General features: G+C 37.7%; 1 protein-coding gene across 6 annotated transcripts in view; it reads left to right on the plus strand.

Annotated features, from left to right (window-relative positions):
- The window catches only part of Dip2c (disco interacting protein 2 homolog C), a 391,262-nt gene that overhangs the window by 249,032 nt on the left and 128,564 nt on the right, over positions 1 to 13,666 (plus strand). For all 6 annotated transcript variants that reach the window (XM_021215980.2, XM_029547700.1, XM_029547702.1 and 3 more), the window contains 2 exons: positions 1,960 to 2,085; positions 5,495 to 5,704. In XM_021215980.2, the coding sequence (XP_021071639.1) occupies positions 1,960 to 2,085; positions 5,495 to 5,704 (336 nt within the window). The remainder of the gene's footprint in view (positions 1 to 1,959; positions 2,086 to 5,494; positions 5,705 to 13,666) is intronic.

Below are 13,666 nucleotides of genomic sequence, written 5' to 3' on the forward strand. Positions count from 1 at the left end.
GGGCAACCATAGTTGTTAAAGAGAAAAACCCTGTCTAAAAAAAAAAAAAAAAAAAAAAAAAAAGATAAAAGAAAAGAAAAGAAAAGAAAAGGAAAAAGAAAAAGAAAAAACAAACAAAAAAGAAGGTGACTCCATAAGATTGGACTTGTAGGCAAGCCTGTAGGGTATTTTCTTAATTAGCTGAGGAGTGGGGCAGCCCATTCTGGGTGGTACCAACCCTGGACTTGTGGTTTTGGGTTCTATAAGAAAGAAGGCTGAGCAAGCCAGTAAGCAGCATCCTTTTGTGGCCTCTGCATGAACCCCTGTCTTCAAGTTCCTGCCCTGACATCCTTTAATAATGAACAGTTCTGTGAAAGTGTAAGCCAGATAATCCTTTTTCTCCCCAACTTGCTTTTTGGTCATAGTATTTCATCAATGCAATAGAAGTCATAACTAAGACACTAAGTAATATCTGATTGAATTTAAGACCCATTTGGTGAGATATAACCCATCCTTTACACTGCCAAGGTGGCCAAGAACCTGAGACTAGAGAGGCCAGGGACCTGGGAATAATCCAAATACTAGTTTTCTGCTAAAGGAAGGTAGCAATAAAATGATATTCAGCCATCATTAAAGAAGCTTCCTCTTGCAGTAGGTAGGAACAAAACCATATCCATAGTGTGACAATGTGCAGAGATGGAAAGTGAACACAAGTCCCCATCCCTAACCCAGAAGCTATTTCCAATAGATAACTGCTTAAAGAGGAAAAATTAGTTCTCTCCAATAGAGTCTCACTCGGTGTACAAACCATTCTTGAGGACAGACCCTATGCCCAGCAGCCAATGGCCAACAACACAAAACAAACCAGTGGCATTTATAGGGGTTCTTTGTCTGATAATACTTTGTCTGGACATACTTTCTTTCTTTCTTTTTTTATTTACAAGTCTTTTGTGTATATATTGTAGTTTCCAGTATTTTTATGGAATTTCTGTGCGTGTAAAGTATGCATTTCTGCATCTGTATGTGTTTCTTGTGCTTTCTCTGGCTTTTTTCCTTCTGCTTGTTTTGACCTCTTCTGTTCTGTTTTTATCTTATTATTTTTTAGATACCTATTTGTTTCTCTCTCTCTCTCTCTCTCTCTCTCTCTCTCTCTCTCTCTCTCTCTCTCTCTCTCTCTGTGCATGTGAAAGAGAGGGGGGATGATGAGTCAGGAGGATCTGGGAGTTGGAGAGGAAACTTCAACTAGAATAAATTGTATGGAAAAATATATTTTTAATAAAAATATGCGTTATACCTTATAGTTCTTATTAAGTAACTTATCAAAAAATTTTTTACAAATTTTAAGAAAGAGAGAAAAGAAAATTGCTGCATGAAACTCTGAAACTCAGTGCTTGCTTCTGTCTTGTTACCCTAAGTCCTTTGTAAGATGTTGTCTTACAGTGTAAGCGTTCATTCAGGTTAGGGATGTAGTTGAGTGCTAAGTTGTTGTCCAGCATATGCAGCACCTTCCCTTCCATCCCCAGCCATGGAACAAGAAAACGTAGAATTGGCATTCAGTAATATCTGTGGAAATGATATTTTGGGTTAATAAGTATAAAATATTTAACAAAGTGCCTGGATTGTAGCTTACACTTCCTGACTGTAGTGAGCTATAAGGTGTTCATAATTCATCTAACAGTATATTGGAAGGAGTTACCAAGCTTGGGCAGGTGGCCTGTAATGGTCAAGGTCCATTCATTTTACGAAAAGCCACAAGCATTCTGGAACCAATGTTTTGTTTATATACTTTCAATTCTAATAAAGTGAATTAATCAATGTATCTTTGCACTGGGAATTTCATTCTGGTAGAACGACCATGCTTTCCTTTACCCATTTATTTCTGAGCTTAGGTACAAAGTCCAATATACTACAGGGACAAAGGGTTGGATGCCGGCTCTGCTCTTAAGACTTTGGAATAACTGGGGTCTCTCTTGGTTTCAGATGTTCATACAGAAGCTGTCCAGGCAGCTCTTGCTAAACACAAAGAAAGAAAAATGGCAGTACCTATGCCTTCCAAACGAAGATCCCTGGTTGTACAGACCTCCATGGATGCCTACACTCCCCCAGGTGAGCAACACCTTCAGAATTTCTGCTTCTTGAATGTGTGCCACATTTGCCTTAGAATTAATTGACAACTATTTGAGCAGCAACAATCTTAAAAAATTTTAAGTCAGAATACAATATGGGTTTCAATCACAGCATTTGCAATGTACATTGTAATTGTTCATCCTCCTTAGTGTCCTCCTAATCCCCCTTTGCCTCTGATTCATCCCTTTCACTCTCCCAGTTTATCACTCACTCCCTTTTATGTCACACATATCCCATTGCCCTTTCTTGTCCCCTCCCTTTAGATCTTATCCCCTCCTCTTATAATACCTTCTCTTCTTTCAGAACACACACACACACACACACACACACAGATTCTAAAGGTGAATGAGAACATGCAGGTTCCTCTGAGTAGTATGGTTTATTTCTGTGACATAATAAACTCTCTTTACTCCATCCATTCTCTTGCAAATGTCATTATTTTATTGTTTTGTTTTGTTTTTTTTTTTTTTTTGCAGCTGAATAAAAGTCTGTTATATGTATCTAACCACATAGTCTTTATTCACTCATTTCTTGAAGAATATACATAAGTTGATCATATAACCTGGTTCTTGTGACTTTGGCAAGGGACTGTCTGTAGTGTTGACATAGAGTCCTTCAGGTATATGCCCAAGAGGTAACAATTTTGTGAACCAAACTCTATATAAACAGCTTCTGAGTAACTTGTAAGGGAAAATTTTTGACATCATTATGTTTGTACCTATATTAAGAAGTATTTTAGACTTTTCATCAATACTCAATTATAATTACTCAAAGCCTTATAAAAGTTTACTCAATTATCCATATAGAATATATTACATATTTTAGTTATAACTGAAGTTAGATAGATCTTTCTTCTGCAAGACAGGTGTATGCATATTGTTAAATCTTTAAAGTACTAATATACTATATTATTGTATTTTGGAAGAAATCAGTAAATTGGTCAATCAGTTGAGATGGTATCCTGAAACAGGAGTCACTGGGTATTACTTGTAGAGTGTGAGTAATTTAAATTTAAAATACAATATTTCACTTCAATAGATTTTCATATTCCTTACCTCTGCTATTGTACTGTAAAAGCAGCCATTGTTGTATGTCAGTGAATGGAAGTGCTGTGTCCCAGTAAAAGTTTACAAAACAAGCAGTAGGCATAATTTGATCCACAAACTTAACTCTTCATCTAAAATGATTGAAAGTAATGGCATGTTTACTTTCTTTTTTCCAAATTACTGTGTTTTATGTGACTAGTAAAATAGTTGTTGCTGTATGGTTTATTTTAAATGGCTGACATATGTCACAGGAAAGTTACAATATTTGCTTGCCTGTGGTGAGGGCTTTCTAGCTATGCTACAGTAGGGTAGATAACATCTTATTACAAAGAGAGAGAGAGAGAGATCCCTTGGGAAGACAGGGAGCCAAAACACTCGACTAGTCTCACTTTATAACAGCGTACTCCCACAGGACCTAAGAAGGTCCAGTGAAATATCTTATTTCCATCTGGTAGCACTAAATCATTGTACTCAAAGAGCTCAGGAGCCCATTTTTTTCAATAACTGAGAATTTTGGAGGATTTGTACTAGTTTCCTATTTACAAGATTATACCATCTGTGAATAAAGACACTTCTTTATAGATTGGGGTATTTATAATTAGTTTTTTCGATCTGTTTCACTGGGTATAACCTTCTAAATAAGGCTCACTAGAAGTGATAAGGATTTCTTTGCCTCATTCTCAGCCTTAGGAGGAATGTTCTTAGTCATTTTCTACTAAATATAATCCTAGGTGTGGATTTTTACTGATGGACTTTCAACAGTTTGAGGAAATTTCACTTGTATTCTTAGTTTGTTGAATGTTTTTAAATTGATGTTATCAAATACTGGTACTAAAGGATACCACATGGTGCCACTCCTTTAGTGTATTAGTAACATTAATTCACCTTTAAATACTTACTTTAACTTTAATTGTGGGTCTTAGTGTCCAGTTCTAGCCACCACTTGGTTATAGTGTATCATCTGTCCTATATGTTGCTTGTTTAGTTAACTATTATTTTGTGGAGGATTTTGTGTCTGTATAGGGATGTTATGCTATCGTTTTATCTTGAAAGATGATAGGGATGTTGTAAGAAATGAAAGATTGACTAGAAAGGGACATATGAAAAATTCTGTAATTTTTGTACCTCTCAAAGTCTTAAAGATAAATACATAAAATGTTTAAGTTTCACTCTATATAAATAATGTTATATAAAAATTACATGCTAAAGGGAATTTTCTAACATTTTTAACATAAAATGTAGAGCACATGGATACTGATAAACTAGTGTAGCTGTTCTTAATGCTGCTGCTTCTGTGCTGTCCTGCCAGATACTTCTGATCTCTCGTGTTTCTTGCTGTAGCACCTAACTCATCTCTTGCTAGGTTCCTAAGTTAGTCTGACCCTGCAGATTAGATACCAAACACTGCAGGCATTCATTCTTAACCCATTGTTGCTGACTGAAGACACATTGAGTGACAATATACCTGTTAGCTTTCATGAATAATATACATTTTCCTTAGGTTATCTCTTTTTCATGTAGAAAGATAAACCAACTAAATATGAGAACATTTTCTAGTATATGAATGCTATAAAAGTGAGTAGATTTTATTGAGCATAAAATGTGATGTTAGGAGTTTGTACTGAGCTCTAAAGGTGGAGACAGAGCACAAAGTGGGTAAGTGACTGGAGATGAGGATAAGGTGTGTGTACTTTAAAGTGAATTCTTTTTGAATTGCCATTTCTTCATTAAAAGCTTGAAATTTGAGGAGCCTTGTAATTATGTTGTTCTTATTTTTGTTTTGTTTTGGTTTTTGGTTTTTCGAGACAGGGTTTCTCTGTATAGCCCTGGCTGTCCTGGAACTCACTTTGTAGACCAGGCTGGCCTCTGCCTCCTGAGTGCTGGGATTAAAGGTGTGTGCCACCACGCCCAGCTTGTTGTTCTTATTTTTAAGCCTAAAAATAATTGATAGTTCAGAAAATTAGTCTGAAGGACTCACAGCAACACTAGTGGAAGCAGCTCAAGAATGTCTTAGAAAATGGTGTCCCATCCTGTAACTTTGTAACTATGTGTACAAAGAAGATACTGGCTTCTTCCCAAAGAGTTAAACTGAGAAAGTCAAGCATCTTTGCCTATGTGAGATGTCCAGATAAATTTCCTATAGCATACTTAAGGCATTTTAGTTATGAAACTTAATACATATAAAAACTGTATTTGGAGAGCTGAATAACTTTTCAAGAATGTTTGAAGCCAAAAGCAATTGTTCTGATGTGATTCTTGGTAGTGTGTGGAAAGGGACTGAGACTGAGGGGTGGGCATCTTTGCTACACTGTTTAACAGGTCAAATCTTTTCTTGAAAACAGATACCTCTTCCGGTTCAGAAGATGAAGGCTCAGTACAGGGTGATTCCCAGGGAACCCCCACTTCTAGCCAGGGAAGCATCAACATGGAGCATTGGATCAGCCAGGCCATCCATGGCTCTACCACATCAACAACCTCCTCCTCTTCCACGCAGAGTGGGGGCAGTGGGGCAGCACACCGGCTGGCAGATGTCATGGCCCAGACACACATAGGTGAGTGAGATGCAGGCAGCCTGGGTGGAGGGGTGCGTTCACCTTAGTCTAGTGTGCTTTTGTTGTTACCGGAGTTAGCACTGACTGTTGGTTTGTTCTCTCAGAATGCTCAGGTTATCAGTTCTGATGGATACCAGGAAAACCCTTCGGAATTTGGGTTGCTGCACTGGACTGCATTTCTGAAACTTTTGCTTATGGTTATTCAATACCTCAATCTCTTGTAGCAAGAATTCTGCCAGCTTTGTGTTGGTGTTAGAATACATCTTGTTCATTAGGAAAGCTTGCAACCATATCTAATTACATGTTTGTGTTTTATGCTAAATAAAAACTAGTCAATGAAATTTTGTAGTGTTGTTAAACACAACAGATTATAAAGTACACATGCCAGTAGTTGGGGAGGGGGTCATTTGAGGAACATGAAAGACTCAATAATTTTTGTCAAAGGCATTCCAATTATTTAGATACTCGAAACTATTCTGCATACAGACTCGAGAATGAGGAGGGTAGGTAGATTAGAAAAAGTACAAGATGCACTATAAAGTTGGCTCAGCAGAGTTAAGAATACATAGTCCTCTTGCAGAGGCTGGCTTTTGTTGCCAGCACACTCAACTGTTCACATCTGCCTGTAACTTCAACTCCAGGTGATCCAGCAGCCTCTCTAACCTCCTCAGTAAGCCAGACTCACATGATTCTATACTCAGATTCATATATATAATGAAAAATAAAACTCTAAAACCCCAACACCAGAGAAACAAGAGTGTGGGGCATCTAAAAACAGTTTAGAAATGGAGGCAAGTACTAATTAGAGGAGATGTGTGTTAGATGAGTAATTGTGGATAATTTCATATTTCATATGAAATATGTGAATGATGTTACCATTTCTACCCATGTTCTTGTTATTGCACCCCAGTCTACTCCTCAAGGTACTTGGAGGCAGTTGCATTTCAAACTGTCATCCAAACTGAGAGTATGAGATAGAGATGTAGTCCTCTAAAGCCATGCCTGCTATACGACAGAGTTACCTTTCAACAAGGAGCAGGAAATGGAATGAATGAGTTAAACATGCCACAGTCAGCGCAGATATTCAGAATGTGGATCTTTAACTACTTGATAGGCAGGCAAAGTAATTTCAAACTGACATTTTAAGCTTCACCTCAGATGAACTCAGTGAACAAAGTTAAAAGCATTGACCTTTCTTGTATCCAAAATGAGTCTGCTGGTCTGTTGCCTGAAGAGCAGCATCTGCTTTGAGTTTCCCCACTTAACAACCTCTGGGTTCTTGAAGTCACTTACCAGTGAAGGGGAAAAATGGGAACCATAATTTCTTGCCCTTGTACCTCTTAGAACTGTTGCAAATAAAAAGGAGAGAATACTAACATTCTGAGCAAGTTTTTAAGGCAATTCTCCTTTTCAAAGTTATATACTTCAATTTAACACATTTTGAAGAAAATTATCAGTTAATGTTACTAATAACTCCATTTGAAATATCGTAACATTAAACATTGTGTATATTTTAGAAAACACAATTTATTCTGGCTTACTGGAGCTTAGAATGGCTGCTAAGGCTGTCAGCTGACCATGGTACCTGAGCAGAGACGTTGGTACCTACCAACTCTACCACATGAAAGTATTTATATTCTCTGATTTTGTTCTTCTAAGATTCTCCGAATCTTACTAAGAAGATATCCTCCAAGTTCCTGGTTCTTCCTCTACTTGGCTACACGATAGAAAGACCATAATGTATCTTATCTAAGCAATTTACCTTGTGAAAACCTCTCACCATTGAACTGTTAAAGCATCTTAATCCACAGAAAACAGTGGAAGAGAACAGGCCTAGATGTCCTACTTCTGCCCTAAGAGTCCTCACTCTAGTCTAGTCCTCAGAAGGACTAGACTGAGATACAGTAAAAATCTTAGTATTTTTGAACAAATTAATCACTGCCTTTGGCTTTCCCTTTGTGAGTTTACACTTGGAATACTTGAGGAAATTATAGCATGCAGAATTAAATTTATCCAAACTATAAAAGGTTGCATTACTCATACACACCAAAGCTCGGTGTGTCCTAAATATAACTCCTGAGTTTGTGACATTTCAGTAATTTCTCATTTGGCACAAGGATAAGTTCCTAGAATATCCGGGACTTAATCTATAGGAATTGCCATTTTTAAAGCAATGGCAAGATATTAAAATTATGAAAATTTGAATACTTGATTCCAGAGACAAAGGCAGAAAAAAAGTCAAAGTTGGCAGCACTTGGCCTTCTGTTGAGATCATCAAAAGCTTTAGAATAAAAAAATAGCAAAATAGAGTGTGCGCCTCCGTGTATATGTATGCACATTTGACAAAGCTCAAGGCAAAATAAACTGCCAAATCACATATGATCCCATTGGGCAAGTTGCTTCATGTGGAGCCAGAAAAAGACTTCTTTTGCATACAGGTGAGAAGAGCCAAGAGTTAGCCCTGCAGTCTCTCCCCAAATGGGCATTCTTCTGTTCCCTGGTTCAAGCAAAATCTCAAATCCTGTTTTTTTTTTTTTTTTCTGCATATGTTATTGGGCATATGTCTAAGACATCCTCCATGTATTTTGGTAAGCCAGGCTGGCTTCCTATAGGATAAAAAAAATTATGTTCTGAGCTCTCATTTTACTTTTTCCTGTGGTGCTTGTTGTGTATATGGGAAAATATGCTTGTTACTCGACAACTGATGATCCTAACAGCAAAGCCTCAAACCTGACAAGTGCTAAGTTCTGAGACTATGTAGAATGCTAGTACAAAGGGGCAGACTGATGTCCTCATTTCCTGCATTAATGACAGACTAATCCACTGTCTGACTTGCTGGCCTTTTCTCCATCATCACCATAACCAGGATAACTAGTTTTCTGGGCATGAAACCTAGGGTCCTGCGAATACCAGCCCAGCTCTATACCACTGAGGCATACCCCAACTCAGAATGACTCTGGCTCATTCATTGTAGTTATGAAAGTATTAAGTATTATAAGGATGAGCATTTTAGCTCAGTATTTGCTTCTTGTGGCTTATTCCATCCTAAACACTGCAAAATCAAAGAAAATTAAAAACTCTAAAGAATCTTAGTTAGAAATGAAGGGGTTAATGCTTCGTAAAATTTTACAGAATGAAAAGGTGAGAAATGTAACTTAGACTAGCCAGTATATTTACTTAGATGAGCTTAAACTCTGTAATATGTATTTGGAAGTGTTGAGGACTTAGATAACATAAGTAGGGAAATTGAACACCCTGTATTCATATAGTTGTAGAGTAAGCACTAAGAACAAAGCAGAACAGATAGCATTATGTTGTATATTCAAAAGCAGGCTGTATACATGCATTTTTTTCTTGATTTTTAAGCCTCTGTAATGTTTTGATAATGCTTTCATCTGACAACAATGTCTCAGAGTATGCTGAGAGTATATTTTTATTAACCCAATCTTTATAAAAGTAATTGCTTTTCCCAAAATGTTTTAGAATTCAGTTGACATGAATGCTGCTTTCAATATACACTGTTTGCATTACTGAATTCTCATAAAAATTCTTGTATTCTACTAAAAAGATAACAAAATGAGCTTGGAAGATAATTGGTCAGCGCTTGCCATGCAGGCACCAGAACCTGAGTTTGGCTCTCCACCAGCCATGTAATAGAGCTGGGACTGTAGCCCCTGTCTGTAATGCTTGTCCTAGTGAATCAGAGAGATTCCTGGAGCTCACTGACCAGCCAGCATGGAAAACTGCTGAGTTCCTGGTTCAGTGAGTGACCCTGTATTAGTGTGTGTAATGGATTTATTAGAACGGCTTACAGAGTGTCGTTCAACTAGTCCAACAATGGCTATCTGCCAAGTTGAAAGTTAAGGAATCCAGTAGCTCAGGCTGGGAGGCTAGCTATCTCAGGTGGTGTTTACATGTCAGACTCTGGAAGAAGTCGACTCTGATGCTTGTGAAGAGAACTTGCCAAAGAAAGATCAAAGGAACCAGGGAAGGAGCAAAGCCTTTTTTCTTCTGTGTCCTTTGTATAGGGTACCACCAGAAGGTCTTGCCCAGATTAAAGGTAGATCTTCCCACCTCAGAAGATCTGCATTAAAGGTGTGTCTTCCCATTTCAGAGGATCTAATGAAGGAAAGTCTTCACAGGTGCATCAGTCAGCTGAGTTTTAGTTAATTCCAGATGTTGTCAATTTGACAATCAAGAACGGCCATCACAAATCCTGACTCAAAAAATAAGGTTAGATCAATGGAGAAAAGACTCATGTGTCAATTTGTGTCTGCCACTCATGTGCCTACCCACATAAGTGCACACCAGTATGTATGGATATAAACACAAACAACAAAAAATAATTTGTAAAAATCCTTTTATCATCTACCACAGAGATGCATTATTTGTTCTGTAATGAGCAAGAGCCTAGCAGTTGGATGTTTTGATTGTGGAGTCGGCTTTATTAGGAAACTTCTTCAGAGAGTTTGAATAGCCACCATTATAAATTACCCTTACTTATCTGTAATCATCATAAGTATTTATACTTTTCAAACATTCACAGCCTTGAAATAGTAGTGAAATTGTGATGTTACTACAGCCTAAGGGCTGAGATCTCCCCATTGTCCCAACCCCTCTCAACTGGAGGTAATATTGCAGTCAGAACATTATAATTTTAGAGCAGCTCAGCAAATTTTAACTGTGCAGGGACAGAGAATAAGTAGTTTAGGCTGTGTGTGCATGTACCATTGCAGGTGTTGAGCATGGTGCCTCCTTCACTAAAGAAACTAGACAAACAAAGGTGCATCAGTATGCTGATATTTCTAAAATCAGTGCCAGGCACAACCACTACGCATAGTTTGTCAATCCAGATTTTAGAATTTCAATCAGCTTTACTCCAAACGCAAACTACTCAAAAAGCATGAGTCTTCTATAAGATAATGCAAGGCAGGGTAGAGATTGTCAGTGGTGACCTACATTATGTGTCCAGGTCTCTAATTTACTATCAAGATGTTTAAAATGTGGATTGGACCTGTCACTTTCTGCTAGAAATGATTTCATAATGTGATTCTTCAAAACACATTTTACACTGATTTATTAAATTATAAATAATGCTTATTAGCTCCAAAAGTATGCAAATCCTTCGTCTTCTGCACTTCCTCTCTGGAGGAAATTAGCATTCAATTTTATAAGAATACCTCATTGGTACACAAGATAAAATTTCACCTAGTCACTGACTTCTAACTACCTGTGATTTTTAAGTGCATTTAATTTAGAAAGTAATAATAGTCATTCACACCTCTATGCTCATGATTTTCCCAAATTCTTTCTTGGGGCCTGACCCAGGACAAAAGGCTGAGTGAAATCCCTAATCTAGTCTATGCTCAGGGAGTCCTTGGCAGCAGTTCCTGTTTAGCTGCAGGACACTATGTCATTGGGTTTCTACAGCCACATTGAGAAATAATAGTTCTAGCCTTATTTTCACATCACATCTTTCTGGAATTTCTATATCATAAATATGAGGAAGAGTATATAGGGAACTGTGTATATCAATGAAAGACGATCTTGACTCTCAGATCCTTACATATGGAACCACAGCAGCCTTTTCCAACCTAACATCTTGGTTTGTTTTATAGATAATGTAGATTTAAGAGCAGCTATGAATCACCATTAGGAGTTTAGCAAACAAACAGGAGAAATTAATCTGTGGCAGAAGCAGTGTTAGAAGAGAGTTGTCGTGTAGCTGCATAACTACAAAAGGAATGCAATATTTTCCTGACTGTAATAGACTATAATACTTTTCTGGGTATAATAGGGGTATCATTGTGTGTGCATGTTCTTACTTGTGTGCTATAGCAGATCTTTCTTAGTATATTTCTCTCAGCTGAGACAACAGTTGCTGGTGAGTCGCCATTAGAGACCATTTTATTCAATTTCTACTGTGGGGAGACTGCAGAGGAATGTCCTGTCTTCCACTTAATTACACATGGGAGAGGATATTGATTCAGTGAGAACTCAAGCTGAGGGAGTCTTCTGGAGCAGGCAGTGGTTGGCAGACACAGTTGGATGCTTGACATCATAAAGGTGCTTCTGCATTTCTGTCACCATCAGGTGGCTTTGTGGAAGACTAGGTCATGTCTAGTGCCTTTGTGTTTTAAAGAGTAGTATTTGCACCTGATCAAAAGGAGGTGTGGACAGCCTGTGTTCATGCAAATCTTGTGGCTTGTCTGAATGTCACCTACAGTTGGAACAACATTTAAGTTTCAATTCCAGGACATTAGAGCATTCTGCTTTTCCTCTATGTTTAAATATCCTCTGCATTCTTATTGAAGTATTTTGGTTTATACTGTTTTGTAGAAGCCTAGCCCATGACTTGCCAACTTGTCAAGAACCTGAAACAGCAGAACAGACTGGGTAGGCCTAGTGCTCTGATAGGCCTGTCTCATAGGCATCCTTATTGCAGATGAGAACAGTTTGTTTTTTTTGTTTGTTTGTTTGTTTTGTTTTGTTCTGTTTTTTGTTTTGTTTTGGGTTTTTTCCCCCACTTTCACTGAGCAATGGTGGTTGAATTATCCACAAGACCCTAGGGCTTGAAAGTTTTCAATGAATAATATTTGGGTTCCTTTGAAAGAGTAACTCATTACTCATTCTCAGTCAACCAACATCACATTGTATTCTGCATATTAATGCCAAATTTGAAGGTTTTTATCTTTCTTTAAAATTTATGTAAAGACTGAAATATAATATAGTTCATAAGTGAGTTCTACTTGTTGACCCTTTGAGACTACCAATTCTACAGTTATGATTACAGAATATTGCTTTGAGGATGATGTTAGAAACCCATCTTTGGTCTACTCTGGAAATAGTTGCTAATGTGCTCATTCATGTATTCATTTATACTCTGAATTGTCCTACATTTATCGAGCATAGATTATATAGGTTATAAGTATTTTATAGCTTCAGTATTTAAGGAGGTCATTTTATAACTCTCCATGTGGCTGGAAGCTAGAATGAAGATACCTTTTAGAGTCTGTGATTAAGAGTTAGATCAGTGAAGAGGCAATGACGCAGGAAGGCTCAGCAAAGAGGATCAGCTAATACCTTTATATTGATCAGGGCTAGCAACAGCTGTTTATAAACAGAAACTTAAAATTTCCGTGCTGAGGGCGTGATAGTGAGTTAAGATATCCTGGTACTGATGAAAGGTTTAAAAAAAACAGTTTGCATATACTTTCATGAAAATGGTTGAATTACAGCATCCTCTATCTTCCTGTTGAACAGTCTCCAACTTTAAGTTCTTAAGCACCCATTCAAACTGTTTAGAGCAGTACTGATGCCAGCATAGGTGACCCAGTAATTTCCTGTGGGAAGTTCACATGCTGTTTTGGGGACAGAGAGGTCCCAGAAGTAGCTCTAAGGATAGGGTTTACAGTACAAGCAACCCCTGCCAGGGACCTAGAAAGATGGAAGTCATTTTCTTTTGATTTTAAAAAGCCTGGTGAGGACTATGGAGATTGTGAAGTTTGTAGTGTTGGCTCATGCAAGCATGAAAACTTGAGTTCAAATTCCCAGCAACCATGTGTAAAGCTAAGTATGGCCACAAGTATCTTTAACTGAACTCAGGGTGATGGAGACAGTTGAATTGTTAAAAGTTTCTAGCCATCCAGCCTAGCTTAAATGAAGTCATTCTGTCTCAAAAAATAACCTGGAGAGCAACTGATGAAAGCAAACATCCCCACATCAACCTTTTACCCCTGTGGGTGGACATATTGAGTATGTGTGCCTACACAACATGAACATGCACACACAGAACAAACAAACAAGCCTTGGGAAGCTGAGCTGAGCAGTGAGAAGTCTTAAAGACACCAATGCTGGTGATAAGAGAGCTGTACTACAGAGCAATTGTGATAAAAACTGCATGGTACTGGCACAGTGACAGACAAGTAGATCAATGGAATAGAATTGAAGATCCAGAAATGA

This window comes from Mus pahari, chromosome 16 (assembly GCF_900095145.1).
Source record: "Mus pahari chromosome 16, PAHARI_EIJ_v1.1, whole genome shotgun sequence".
NCBI lineage: Eukaryota > Metazoa > Chordata > Mammalia > Rodentia > Muridae > Mus > Mus pahari.